At 33.6% G+C, this 12988-nt stretch overlaps 4 protein-coding genes and 1 long non-coding RNA gene across 5 annotated transcripts; 1 reads left to right on the top strand and 4 right to left on the bottom strand.

Moving 5' to 3' along the window:
• Positions 1-94: 94 nt before the first annotated feature.
• Positions 95-888, bottom strand: LOC109182352. Its single transcript, XR_002054361.1, has 2 exons — positions 618-888; positions 95-500 (listed from the first exon to the last, which is right to left on the bottom strand). It is a non-coding gene; the product is annotated as an uncharacterized LOC109182352 (long non-coding RNA).
• A 1816-nt stretch (positions 889-2704) lies between these two features.
• LOC109182349 (auxin-responsive protein SAUR68-like) lies at positions 2705-3541 on the bottom strand. The gene has a single exon (XM_019332509.1). The coding sequence runs from the start codon at positions 3465-3467 to the stop codon at positions 3039-3041; it is 429 nt and encodes a 142-aa protein (XP_019188054.1). The 5' UTR covers positions 3468-3541; the 3' UTR covers positions 2705-3038.
• Positions 3542-7248: 3707 nt separating this feature from the next.
• LOC109182348 (auxin-responsive protein SAUR68-like) lies at positions 7249-7901 on the bottom strand. The gene has a single exon (XM_019332507.1). The coding sequence runs from the start codon at positions 7825-7827 to the stop codon at positions 7399-7401; it is 429 nt and encodes a 142-aa protein (XP_019188052.1). The 5' UTR covers positions 7828-7901; the 3' UTR covers positions 7249-7398.
• A 729-nt stretch (positions 7902-8630) lies between these two features.
• Positions 8631-9267, top strand: LOC109182351 (auxin-responsive protein SAUR68-like). Its single transcript, XM_019332510.1, has one exon. It carries the CDS (start codon positions 8701-8703, stop codon positions 9124-9126), a length of 426 nt encoding a protein of 141 aa, XP_019188055.1. The 5' UTR covers positions 8631-8700; the 3' UTR covers positions 9127-9267.
• A 2091-nt stretch (positions 9268-11358) lies between these two features.
• LOC109181213 (protein WUSCHEL-like) lies at positions 11359-11799 on the bottom strand. Its single transcript, XM_019330964.1, has one exon. The coding sequence runs from the start codon at positions 11797-11799 to the stop codon at positions 11359-11361; it is 441 nt and encodes a 146-aa protein (XP_019186509.1).
• Positions 11800-12988: the final 1189 nt, after the last annotated feature.

The following is a 12988-nucleotide window of genomic DNA, read 5'->3' as shown; positions in this document are numbered from 1 at the left end:
AGAAATATCAGTAAGATGTTCACAAATTCATATGCAGCTTTTGACACATTTCCCTTCAGTGTGTTCTGCAGAAGCCTTCATTTCAGGACCAATCAAGTTGATACATTGAATATATATCACAACTATATATATCGGTTGGTACACAACATAAAGGCCCCATTTCCCTAAGTAGCATATGGGTATGCCTTCAATTCCCTGATTTGTTAACAAGAAATTCTATCCTCCACAGAAAAGTCTGTCTTGGACATCCTCCATATAAATATATACATCACTTGCATATGAGTTTCATAATCAAACACTAGCAATTCATCTCATATCTCTTCTTTTCTCTCGATCTCCTGAAGCCGCCACTATGATCAGTTCCAAGAAACTCATCAACATGGCGAAGAAATGGCAGAAATTTGTCATGATCAGAAGGAAAACGATATCGTTTCCAAAACCGGATGAGGAAGTAGATAGTTGCAGTACATCATTGGCAGGCCATTTTGTTATCTACACAGCTGACCAAAAGCGGTTCGTTATTCCCCTATCTTTTCTTGACAACAAAATCATTAGACAAATGTTGGAAATGTCAGAAGAAGAATTTGGGCTTCCAAGTGATGGACCTATTACTTTACCGTGTGATGCAGTGTTCATGAAGTACATCATTTCGCTACTTAGCCGAGGTGTAAGCACACAACTCCAGAATGCTTTGCTTGTATCAGTAGCTTCAAACCGATGCTCAGCTCCATTGCATCAAGGATGGAGAAATCAGCCATTTCTTATTTGCTGACTTCACTGTCAATATTTATCTGTAAATGATAGGAACTTAGAGATAGCTGATTCAAGAGATCAAATGGGTGGAAAAATGTTAGGCCCACATATGTAATAGTATATCCTTTGCAGAAAATCAATTTTTAGTTTATTTGAAGCTTTCAAAACTTCTGATTCTCTAGAATTCTTCCTACACGTACTACGCCACCTATACAAACAGATGGTTGATAGTCGAAAATTGTGAATTATTGTTCCGTTATGAGGCTTTCCGACTGTCTCCATGATCACATTTTTGAATCGAAAATCTCACATATGTAGTTTCTTTTGTCAGGTGCCCTGAAAATTGAAAATTAATCAAAACATGAATTTAGCATTACTAGAATCATATAGCAAGAAATATAATATAATGCATATATACTATAAGTTATATATTGCTAATAATACTATAAAATATAAAGAAACTTAGGAATGACGGTCATCTGAGTATTTGATTATTTTGTAGTGAAGAGCATTTGATTTAAGAATCATCAAAGCAACTAGTTCTAAGAACCTTCTTTGCCCCTTCGGGCTAGGCAACACAACTAACACTTTGTCTGGTGCTTGGATAAAAAATTAAAACTAAATAAAAATAAAAAATTCACATTATCATACACATTATTTTGAAAGAGTTCCTAGCTCATTCAAAAATGAGGACAACCTTAGTGATGTGATCAATTAATTTATGGCACCCAATAAATAGAAGTCAGGTCAAGAGGAAAAATATTAGAAGAAAAGAAATTATTTTAAAAGTTGGACAAAAGTGGATGACTTTAAATGAGAAAGTTTATGATATTGTGGAAAAAATGAGTGACTTTTAAAAGTTGGACAAATTACAAATATATGCCATATGCATTTGAAAATTTTGTTTTTCAATGTCAAAAATAGGTTTAGGGAAAATATTAAAAACATATGACAAGTGTTTTTGATTTGATCAAACACATAAATCGCATTATATTTCACAAAGGGAGTTTTAAACTGTCCATAATATTCAAAAGGAATAAGGGTCAAATAGGCCATCGAACTGCACACAATAATGCAATTAGGCCACTGAACTAAAAAAAACAACAATTAGGCCACTAAACTAAGCAATTTCATTCAATTATTCTAATTTACAGGTTTTGTATGTTACTAACAGGTCACCCAAATAATTTAAAATATTTTTAAAAAGATTATTATTTAAAAATAATAAATTAAATTTAAAAAAAAAAAAAAAAAAAACATTAACCATCTCCGCCGGAGACGAGTTTCTTGTCTCCGGCCATGGACGAAGAAAGTTTCCTCATCTCCATGGCCGGAGACGAAGAAACTCTTCGTCTCCGGCCATGGGTTCTTCGTCTCCGGCAGAGACGAGTTTTTTTTTTTTTTTTTTTAATTTATTATTTTTAAATAATAATTTTTTTAAAAATATTTAAATTGTTTGGGTGACCTGTTAATAACCTACAAAACCTGTAAATTAGAATAATTGAATGAAATTGCTTAGTTTAGTGGCCTAATTGTTGTTTTTTTTGGTTCAGTGGCCTAATTGCATTATTGTGTGCAGTTCAATGGCCTATTTGACCCTTATTCCTATTCAAAATTAAACTTTCTCATTTCTGTCATTTCCTCACAAGTAAAAATTTTAACACCCGGAGTGGATCAGACATTCCTAGATTTTAAACATTAATTTCATACAGTTACAGTGCAAGTTTTACATTTTCTTGAGATAAAAGTTGATAATCATGAAAGTTGCAACTTCACCATACTTTCTTGTTAAATTAATTTCGTTTAGTTATTTATTTATTTTGAGAACCCTGATTTTCTGACTTCGTTCACTCAATTGTATCCTGAACCACATACACTCGTTCCAAACTAATAAGTAGGTAAATTAAGTCAATCTAGTTTCAAGACTCAACACCTAAACGTATACTTTTGTGGCGTGAGGTATGAACATTAGCAGATATAGCAGTAATTTAGATGTTTAGATATTCATTTGAGCTGTTGAAAGTATTCACCATATTGAATAATAGAATCACATTTCACTAACTTCTTATCTGCAACTATTTGGTTTTTCAGTCATGAAAATCACTAGTAATCATGGAGACTGAAATTTTGAAAGTTCTGTAATGAATTAATTTCTATAAAAATTACACTAATATACTCAGCTATGATTTTCTGCAATCACTATGAACTAATCTACAACTAAGTTTCATGTCATCTTTGAAACAAAAAAAAAAAAAAAAAAAAAAAAAAAAAGTTTGTCAGACACATCAGCAGACAAGAAATTGCTGATCTCTCCACCCTTGATGCATTGAGGTTGAGGAGCACCGATTCGAAGTAACTGATGCGAGCAAAGCAGTCTGGAGTTCTTTGCCTACACCTTGGCTAATAAGCGAAATAATATACTCCATGAAGACTGCATCACATGGTAATGTAATAGGACCATCACTTGGAAGTCCAAATTCCTCTTCAGACATTACTAAAAGTTGTCTGATAATTTCGTTGTCAAGAAAAACTAGGGGAACAACAAACCGCTGTTGATCAGCCGTGTAGATAGCAAAGTGACCTTTGCTAACCGCAGATGATACACTACAACTTTCTGCATCGTTGTGCCTAGGAAACGAAATTCTCTTCCTTCTAATGGCGACAAATTTCTGCCATCTCTTAGTCAGCTGGACGAGTTTCTTGGAACTGATCATGGTGTTTTGCTGATATGGCAGAGAGAAAAAAGTGTGATTATGGTATACTAGAGAGAGACTTTGAAGTTAGGGGATGAAGTGGTAGAGGTTGATGATGAACTAAATGCATAAAGAAGTGATTTATTTATATTCACTTCATTCTGGAAATAAAGGATGCAGAAGCATGTGCAAGCAGGTGATATGGGCCATTTGTGTTGTGATAAGATGGCTATTAGTTCCATACAAGTCATTGTATAGATGTGGAAGCACAGATTACTATAGGGCCCTTTAAGTTGTTGCACCAAATAGCAGAATTATTATCTCAGATCAGATCAGAATTAGTCATATCCACTCATTAGTCCGGTGTACAGGTTGCAGCATGTTCTGTGGTTTGTATGAACTGGACCAACTTTGCCCTAAAACACACAAAGGTTGGCTTAAATGACTTTAATTTCATGCCAACTTGCCATAGTTTTTTTCATTTTCAACTTTTTTTCTCTATGTGCCAAACAACAGACAAGTCTCTTGAAATATCAGTAAGATGTTCACAAATTCATTTGCAGCTTTTGACACATTCCCCTCCATCATGTCTTCAGCAGAAGCCATAATTGCAGAACCAATAACAAGTATATACATTGAATATCTATCACAACTATATATCGGTCGGTACACAACATAAAGGGCCCATATCCATATGTAGCATATGGGTATGCCTTCCCTGATTTTCAACAACAAATTCTATCCTCAAAATAAAATCTTATCCAGCCACCTTAATATAAGTATGTATATATGTATGAATTTTCATCATCAAACACTATCAATTCATCCCATACTTTAAGTCTCTACAAAATCTCATCTCTTCTTTTCCCTCAATCTACTGAAGTAGTCACTATGATCAGTTCCAAGAAACTCATCATCATGGCAAAGAAATGGCAGAAATTTGTGATGATCAGAAGGAAAAGAATATCATTTTCAAAACAGACTGAGGAAGTAGATAGCTGCAGTACGCTAGTTAGCAAAGGCCATTTTGTAATCTACACAGCTGATCAAAAGCGATTTGTTATTCCCCTATCTTTTCTTGACAACAAAATCATCAGCCAACTGTTGGAAATGTCAGAAGAAGAATTTGGACTTCCAAGTGATGGACCTATTACATTACCCTGTGATGCAGTGTTCATGAAGTACATCATTTCGCTACTTAGCCGAGGTGTAAGCACACAACTCCAGAATGCTTTGCTTGTATCAGTAGCTTCAAACCGATGCTCAGCTCCATTGCATCAAGGATGGAGAAATCAGCCATTTCTTATTTGCTGACTTCATTGTCAATATTTATCTGTAAATGATAGAAAGTTAGAGATAGGTGATTCATCCGGTCAAATGGGTGCAAAAATGTTAGGCCCACATATGTAATAGTATATCCTTTTCAGGAAATCAATTTTTAGTCCATTTGAAGCTTTCAAAACTTCTGATTCTCTAGAATTCTTCCTACACGTACTACGCCACTTATACAAACAGATGGTTGATAGTCGAAAATTGTGAATTATTGTTCCGTTATGAGGCTTTCCGACTGTCACCAGGATCAAATTTTTGAATCGAAAATCTCACATATGTAGTTTCTTTTGTCAGGTGCCCTGAAAATTGAAAAATTATCAAATCATGAATTTAGCATTACTAGAATCATATAACAAGAAATATAATATAATGCATATATACTATAAGTTATATTTGTAATAATACTATAAAATATAAAGAAACTTAAGAATGACGGGCATCTGAGTATTTGATTATTTTGTAGTGAAGAACATTTGATTTAAGAATCATCAAAGCAACTAGCTAGTTCGAAGAACCTTCTTTGCCCCTTCGGGCTAGGCAACACAACTAACACTTTGTCTGGTGCTTGGCTTACAAAGAAAATACTCATAAGACCTATCTTTATACTTTTGGTAGAACAAAATTCCTTGATCCAAAGATGCCAAGATCCTTATGTTATTCAATATTTGGAATCCTCAAGGTTGGGTCAATAGACACAAATGTGAAAAAATAGATGTTGGAGTGTTTGAACAAAATATTCAATGGTATAGGCCGTAGGGAGTAATTTAATTTGATGCACCTGAACAAGTAAAAAATTTAGGGCAGGAATTTCCTTTTTAATTCATCATTCATGACGTGACAGAATCTAATTAGTAACTAAATTCTATTTTTAATTAGATTATTCTTATCCCTACAATACTCTCTCACTTTCAAAAATGGGTCTTACTTTCACATCATCAAATTTATTATTTTTCCACTATTTTCTCTATATCCTTACAATACTCTCTTACTTTCAAAAATTATCTTACTTTCATATTATATTATATTATAAATATAATAATAAAATAATAGAGAAAATTGTAATTTATGCCCCTCACAAATATATCAATTATCAATGTCACCCCTAAATTATCAGTGGTGTAAATGCAGCCCCTCAATTTTCAAAACGTGACATATATTGCACCTCTCCTAATATGTAGAAGGAGAAAAATTATTGTCGGCGGAAGGAGAACAAGCGAAGAAAGAAAAATTGAGCAAAAAAACGTGGTCTTCGAACAAGAAAGACGACGCGTAACCACATTTACATCACTAATAATTCAGGGGAGGGGCAATATATGTCACGTTTTGAAAATTGAGGGACAACATTTACACCACTAATAATTCAGAGGTAATATTGATAATTGACATATTTATGACGTGCATAAATCACAATTTAATAATATGTATTCAAAAATAATAATATTAAAATAACAAAACAAAAAAAATTAATCAAAAGGCTGAGAGTCTTTTGCTGGATTGAAACTTCTTAGCAAGCTTTCAAGTCACATTGGATAAAAAATTAAAACTAAACAAAAATAAAAAATTCATCTCATCCTACACATCATCTTGAAAGAGTTTCTCATTCAGAAATGAGGACAACCTTAGTGATGTGATCAATTAATTTATGGCACCCAATGAATAGAAGTCAGGTCAGGAGGAAAAATATTAAAGGAAAAGAAAGTATTTTAAAAGTTGGACAAAATTGGATGACTTTAAATGAGAAAGTTTATGATATTGTGGAAAAAATGAGTGACTTTTAAAAGTTGGACAAATTACAAATATATGCCATATGCATTTGAATTTTTTGTTTTTCAATGTCAAAAATAGGTTTAGGGAAAATATGAAAAACATATGACAAGTGTTTTTTATTTGATCAAACACATAAATCGCATTATATTTCACAAAGGGGGTTTTAAAACTGTCCATAATATTCAAAATTAAACTTTCTCATTTCTGTCAATTCCTCACAAGTAAAAATTTTAACACCCAAGAGTGGATCAGACATTCCTAGATTTTAAACATTAATTTCATACAGTTACAATGCAAGTTTTACATTTTCTTGAGATAAAAGTTGATAATCATGATAGTTGCAATTTCACCATACTTTCTTGTTAATTTCGTTTAGTTATTTATTTATTTTGATAACCCTGATTTTCTGACTTCGTTCACTCAATTGTATCCTGAACCACATACATTCGTTCCAAACTAATAAGTAGGTAAATTAAGTCAATCTAGTTTCAAGACTCAACACCTAAACGTATTCTTTTGTGGCGTGAGGTATGAACATTAGCAGATATAGCAGTAATTAAGATGTTTAGATATTCATTTGAGCTGTTGAAAGTATTCACCATATTGAATAATAGAATCACATTTCACTAACTTCTTATCTGCAACTATTTGGTTTTTCAGTCATGAAAATCACTAGTAATCATGGAGACTGAAATTTTGAAAGTTCTGTAATGAATTAATTTCTATAAAAATTACACTAATGTATTCAGCTATGATTTTCTGCAATCACTATGAACTAATCTACAACTAAGTTTCATGTCATCTTTGAAACAAAAAAAAAAAAAAAAAAAAAAAAAAAAGTTTGTCAGACACATCAGCAGACAAGAAATTGCTGATCTCTCCACCCTTGATGCATTGAGGTTGAGGAGCACCGATTCGAAGTAACTGATGCGAGCAAAGCAGTCTGGAGTTCTTTGCCTACACCTTGGCTAATAAGCGAAATAATATACTCCATGAAGACTGCATCACATGGTAATGTAATAGGACCATCACTTGGAAGTCCAAATTCCTCTTCAGACATTACTAAAAGTTGTCTGATAATTTCGTTGTCAAGAAAAACTAGGGGAACAACAAACCGCTGTTGATCAGCCGTGTAGATAGCAAAGTGACCTTTGCTAACCGCAGATGATACACTACAACTTTCTGCATCGTTGTGCCTAGGAAACGAAATTCTCTTCCTTCTAATGGCGACAAATTTCTGCCATCTCTTAGTCAGCTGGACGAGTTTCTTGGAACTGATCATGGTGTTTTGCTGATATGGCAGAGAGAAAAAAGTGTGATTATGGTATACTAGAGAGAGACTTTGAAGTTAGGGGATGAAGTGGTAGAGGTTGATGATGAACTAAATGCATAAAGAAGTGATTTATTTATATTCACTTCATTCTGGAAATAAAGGATGCAGAAGCATGTGCAAGCAGGTGATATGGGCCATTTGTGTTGTGATAAGATGGCTATTAGTTCCATACAAGTCATTGTATAGATGTGGAAGCACAGATTACTATAGGGCCCTTTAAGTTGTTGCACCAAATAGCAGAATTATTATCTCAGATCAGATCAGAATTAGTCATATCCACTCATTAGTCCGGTGTACAGGTTGCAGCATGTTCTGTGGTTTGTATGAACTGGACCAACTTTGCCCTAAAACACACAAAGGTTGGCTTAAATGACTTTAATTTCATGCCAACTTGCCATAGTTTTTTTCATTTTCAACTTTTTTTCTCTATGTGCCAAACAACAGACAAGTCTCTTGAAATATCAGTAAGATGTTCACAAATTCATTTGCAGCTTTTGACACATTCCCCTCCATCATGTCTTCAGCAGAAGCCATAATTGCAGAACCAATAACAAGTATATACATTGAATATCTATCACAACTATATATCGGTCGGTACACAACATAAAGGGCCCATATCCATATGTAGCATATGGGTATGCCTTCCCTGATTTTCAACAACAAATTCTATCCTCAAAATAAAATCTTATCCAGCCACCTTAATATAAGTATGTATATATGTATGAATTTTCATCATCAAACACTATCAATTCATCCCATACTTTAAAATCTCTCTACAAAATCTCATCTCTTCTTTTCTCTCAATCTACTGAAGTAGTCACTATGATCAGTTCCAAGAAACTCATCAACATGGCAAAGAAATGGCAGAAATTTGTGATGATCAGAAGGAAAAGAATATCATTTTCAAAACAGACTGAGGAAGTAGATAGCTGCAGTACGCCAGTTAGCAAAGGCCATTTTGTAATCTACACAGCTGATCAAAAGCGGTTTGTTATTCCCCTATCTTTTCTTGACAACAAAATCATCAGACAACTGTTGGAAATGTCGGAAGAAGAATTTGGACTTCCAAGTGATGGACCTATTACATTACCGTGTGATGCAGTCTTCATGAAGTACATCGTGTCACTACTTAGCCGAGGTGCAAGCACAGAACTCCAGAATGCTTTGCTTGTATCTGTAACTTCAAACCGATGCTCCTCAGCTTCATTGCATCAAAGTTGGAGAAATCAGACATTTCTTATTTGCTGACTTCATTGTCAATATTTTTTTTTTGGTAAACTATAGAAATTTAGAGATAGCTGATTCATCAAATATGTGCAAAAATATTAGCACACATGCAATAGTATACCTTTTTCAGAATATTAATTTTTAGTTTATTTGATGATTTCAGAACTTCTGAATTCTACAACACAGTGGTTATATGATTGATTTTATCCTCAAAATGTTGGATAAATATGCAAATTTGAGGTCAAATATAACTGGCCATACAACACCAGTGCAAAACTAACTGCAAACTGGGGTCACTTTCCAACCTTACTGCAAACAAATTGACATAATTGATCACTCTAGTAAACTCTTTTCAGTGTCCATCATCACTAGCTGCTGAGTCATCTAATAGTCCAGCTTTAGGTTTTTTTTTTTTTTTTTTTTTTTTTTTTTTTTTTATGAGTTAATTTCTAAAATGGTCCTTAACTATAGCATTTTCTTAAATTGTTCCTTGACTTTTAATTGCAACCAAAGTGATCCGCCGATTATTAAATTTTAAGCCAAAATGGTATCTGTTAGCTTTGGCATGAAGTAGGTTTAAAATGAAGGGTAAAACTGATAATTCAAGTTTTGTACTCTCAGATTGATTCTTTTTTATCTAAAAATTAATTATGAGGCAAACCTATTTGAACCATATGTGATGCATATGTTCTCTTTCTTTCCTGCAACAAACACATTTTGAAAATGTGTTTCTTGTAGAAAAATCGATTTCTACATGAAATGCATTTTCTAAATGTGTTTAATAAAAGTTTTCCTTTTCATTTGATCCAAGAAACACATTCATCAATTTTTTACCCAAACAATTGTTTTTTTTCACCAAAATAAAAGCATTTAGTAAATGCGTTTGGTTAAAAGTAGTACATACTTTATTTTACACAATTTTTTTAGTCAAAACTCATTTTGAAAATGTGTTCAATTGAAATAAGAAATTGATTTTTTTTTTTTTTAATGGCTAGGGCCTTTCACCAGGTTTATAATGGTAATCAAATGGACATATATAGGAGTTATACATAATTATGTATAGGAATTCATTAAAGATGATGTTGTAAAGTCACAATTTAACTTGAATTCTATCACAAAATCTTTGCTAATCGATATGACTAACAAGACATGCATCAAGAAAGACGGCTTATGATTTAATCACAAATAAAAGATAGTTTAACCCTCGTTTAATATTAAGTTAGGTCGTCTATAATTCAATATAGATAAGTATTTCATTTGTTGATGGAAGTTCAACTCAAGATTTGTTCACCACGTCATTTATTTGGATATAATAATGTGAAGTGTATAATATTAAATGAAAGTTTAGTCGTATTTTGCGATCTCTACATTTTTTCAAAAGATTTAATCCCTTATCCTAAGGGTCCCGTTCTGACTCGACAGAACATGTGAGGAGAGATATTGAAGATTTGTCCACCATGTCATATATTTTGATATAATATTGTGAAACGTATAATATTAAATGAAAGTTTAGTCGTATCTTGTGATCTCTACCTTCTCCCAAAAGATTTAATCATCGATCCTAAGGGCCCCGTTCCGACCTGACAGAACATGTGGGAGGAGGCTAGGTAAATCACATCACAGTAACGTAACTCAGTAGCTCAACTAGTGTTGAAAAAGACGCTAGGCGTCTGATTTTTAATTTTTATTTTATTTTTTAGGGGGTTATTTGTTATTAAAAAATAAAAAAAAAAAAAAAAAAAGGGTTTGGCCGCCTAGGCGCCCAGCCGCGGTCCGCGGAGGAGGCCGATTTCGGTATTCCTCGACGCAGTCGGGCACCGCCTAGCGCCTAGGTGCGATTTTTGCAACCGTGAGCTCAACCGATAGGGTCAAATTTAAATTAAGTCTTGCACAAGGAATTTGTCTACTTAATATTGATCTCTTCTTCCAAATACTGCCTATATATTAAACCACTGAGCTAAGCTCGTGATATAAGTCTGATGCCATAACCAAAAAAAAAAACAAAAAAAGAGCCCCCATATAGCTGCTAATTAAACACATGCATATAGAGAATTAAACTACCATATTAATTATGTTTACAGTTTACATATATAGTTGAGAGTATCAGACTATTCAGACAGACAAACTAGCATATATATATATATATATATATATATATATATATATATATATATATATATATATATATATATATATATATATATATATGCAGGCTTAATAGATGAGATGAGATGAGATGAGCTAATTTAAGGTTTACTCCGGAGAGTAGGGACGAAGGGTGAGCTCAAGGGAGACACTATCGGCATGGCCATGCATTGGGAAGAGAGAGAGGGTTTGTGGAGGCTTTGAACGCTTTGGTGCAGCATTATTATAATTGTTATGCAGCAAATCTCCAGCAGGCGGGGCGGGGGATATTATTGCAGGGCGTTTTCTAGGGTGCCTCTCCCGGTTTCTCTGGTTCTGAAACCAGTAAAACACGTTTTTGGCCTCAATCTTCCCCAGCTGCCTCAGCCTCAACGATAACCTCTCTATCTCCTCCGTCGATGGCCTCATCATCCTCTGCTTGTAGTAAAGCTCTTCCAACATTTCCAATTGCTCCACTGTCGGCTTCCACCTCCTACTACTGCACTTATTGTTCTCTTCCCCACCTTGCTGCACCTTTTGTCCAATGCATTGTTGCCCTTCAGCGTCCATGTTATATATATATATATTACCTACATTACATAGAGTTCGAGATCATATATATGTAAGGAATGAGAAGGGCGTTAAAGGAAAACAAAAGTTTGATATAGTTGAAAAAGGTCAAATCTTGGATGATTCACTCATTAATGATTGAAATTGAGTTGCGGAAATTTCTAAAAAAGTATAATATGTTTGAACCTAATTTCTTTTTAGTTAAATGGGCATGAAATACGGGTGAGAAAAAGATTTGGATTACAGTGTTCTTGATTGGATTACTATCGGCCCGGAACCAATTGGCCTGTGCCAGGAGATAGTGATCGAGCTAGGGTAAAAAGTGGATTTTTAGGGACTGAGAGGCGAAGATCACCCACGTCCTCAGGGAGTTTATATGGTGCCGAGAAGAAAATGTGATTGGATTGAGTTTATGGAGAAAATATAATTGGATTGAGTTTATGGATTTTCCTTTGAGGGTGATTGAGCATTTAGAAATGGATAAAGTGAAGATGGCGTTTAATCGCCAAGAAAGGCAGGCGTTAAACTGACCTGGATCACACCTCCCCAATTTTTTCAAATAAAAAAGTGTCTCTTTCTTTTTTTTTTTTGATCAATTGAATGATTTTTTTTTTTTATTTATAAATACTCATTCATAAGTAAATGATAATACCTGAACAGAGATTGACCTGACGATAAAATAGAATCATCGGTGACCAGTGATTTGATTCATGAGGAGGAAAGAAAATTCTTGGTTTAACTTTCCTCCCTATCGGCCACTATATATATTTGACCACATACATCATTCTACCCTGGCCTATTTGGAAAACCATTAATGCCAGTTAAAGTTGCCATGGTGAAAACAAAGTTCTTAGAATTGAAGCAAGAAAAGACAAAATCAGTTAAAAAGCATTTGCTGACAACAACTAAAGTAAGAACTGAAGGTACTTTTTGGGAATATAATGAATCAACGACATGGAATCTTTTTCAAAAGGTTAAAAATTCATCTTTATGCATTCTTTGTTTTTTTTTTTTTTTTTTAAAGTTCATCCATGAAGTCATGAAGATCACATTTCTAATTTGCGAGTCCATATAAAAAATTAATAATTTAAAAATGGAAATTACAGTAAAAAAAATTAATATAATGAACCAAAATGAATGAAAGGTACACCCAGCATAAAAGCAAATAAAGTCGCAACTTGAAAATTCT

This window comes from Ipomoea nil, unplaced genomic scaffold (genome assembly GCF_001879475.1).
Source record: "Ipomoea nil cultivar Tokyo-kokei standard unplaced genomic scaffold, Asagao_1.1 scaffold1043, whole genome shotgun sequence".
Lineage (NCBI taxonomy): Eukaryota > Viridiplantae > Streptophyta > Magnoliopsida > Solanales > Convolvulaceae > Ipomoea > Ipomoea nil.
Note: the sequence above shows the minus strand (reverse complement) of the source record. Positions and strands in the feature narration are given on the sequence as shown.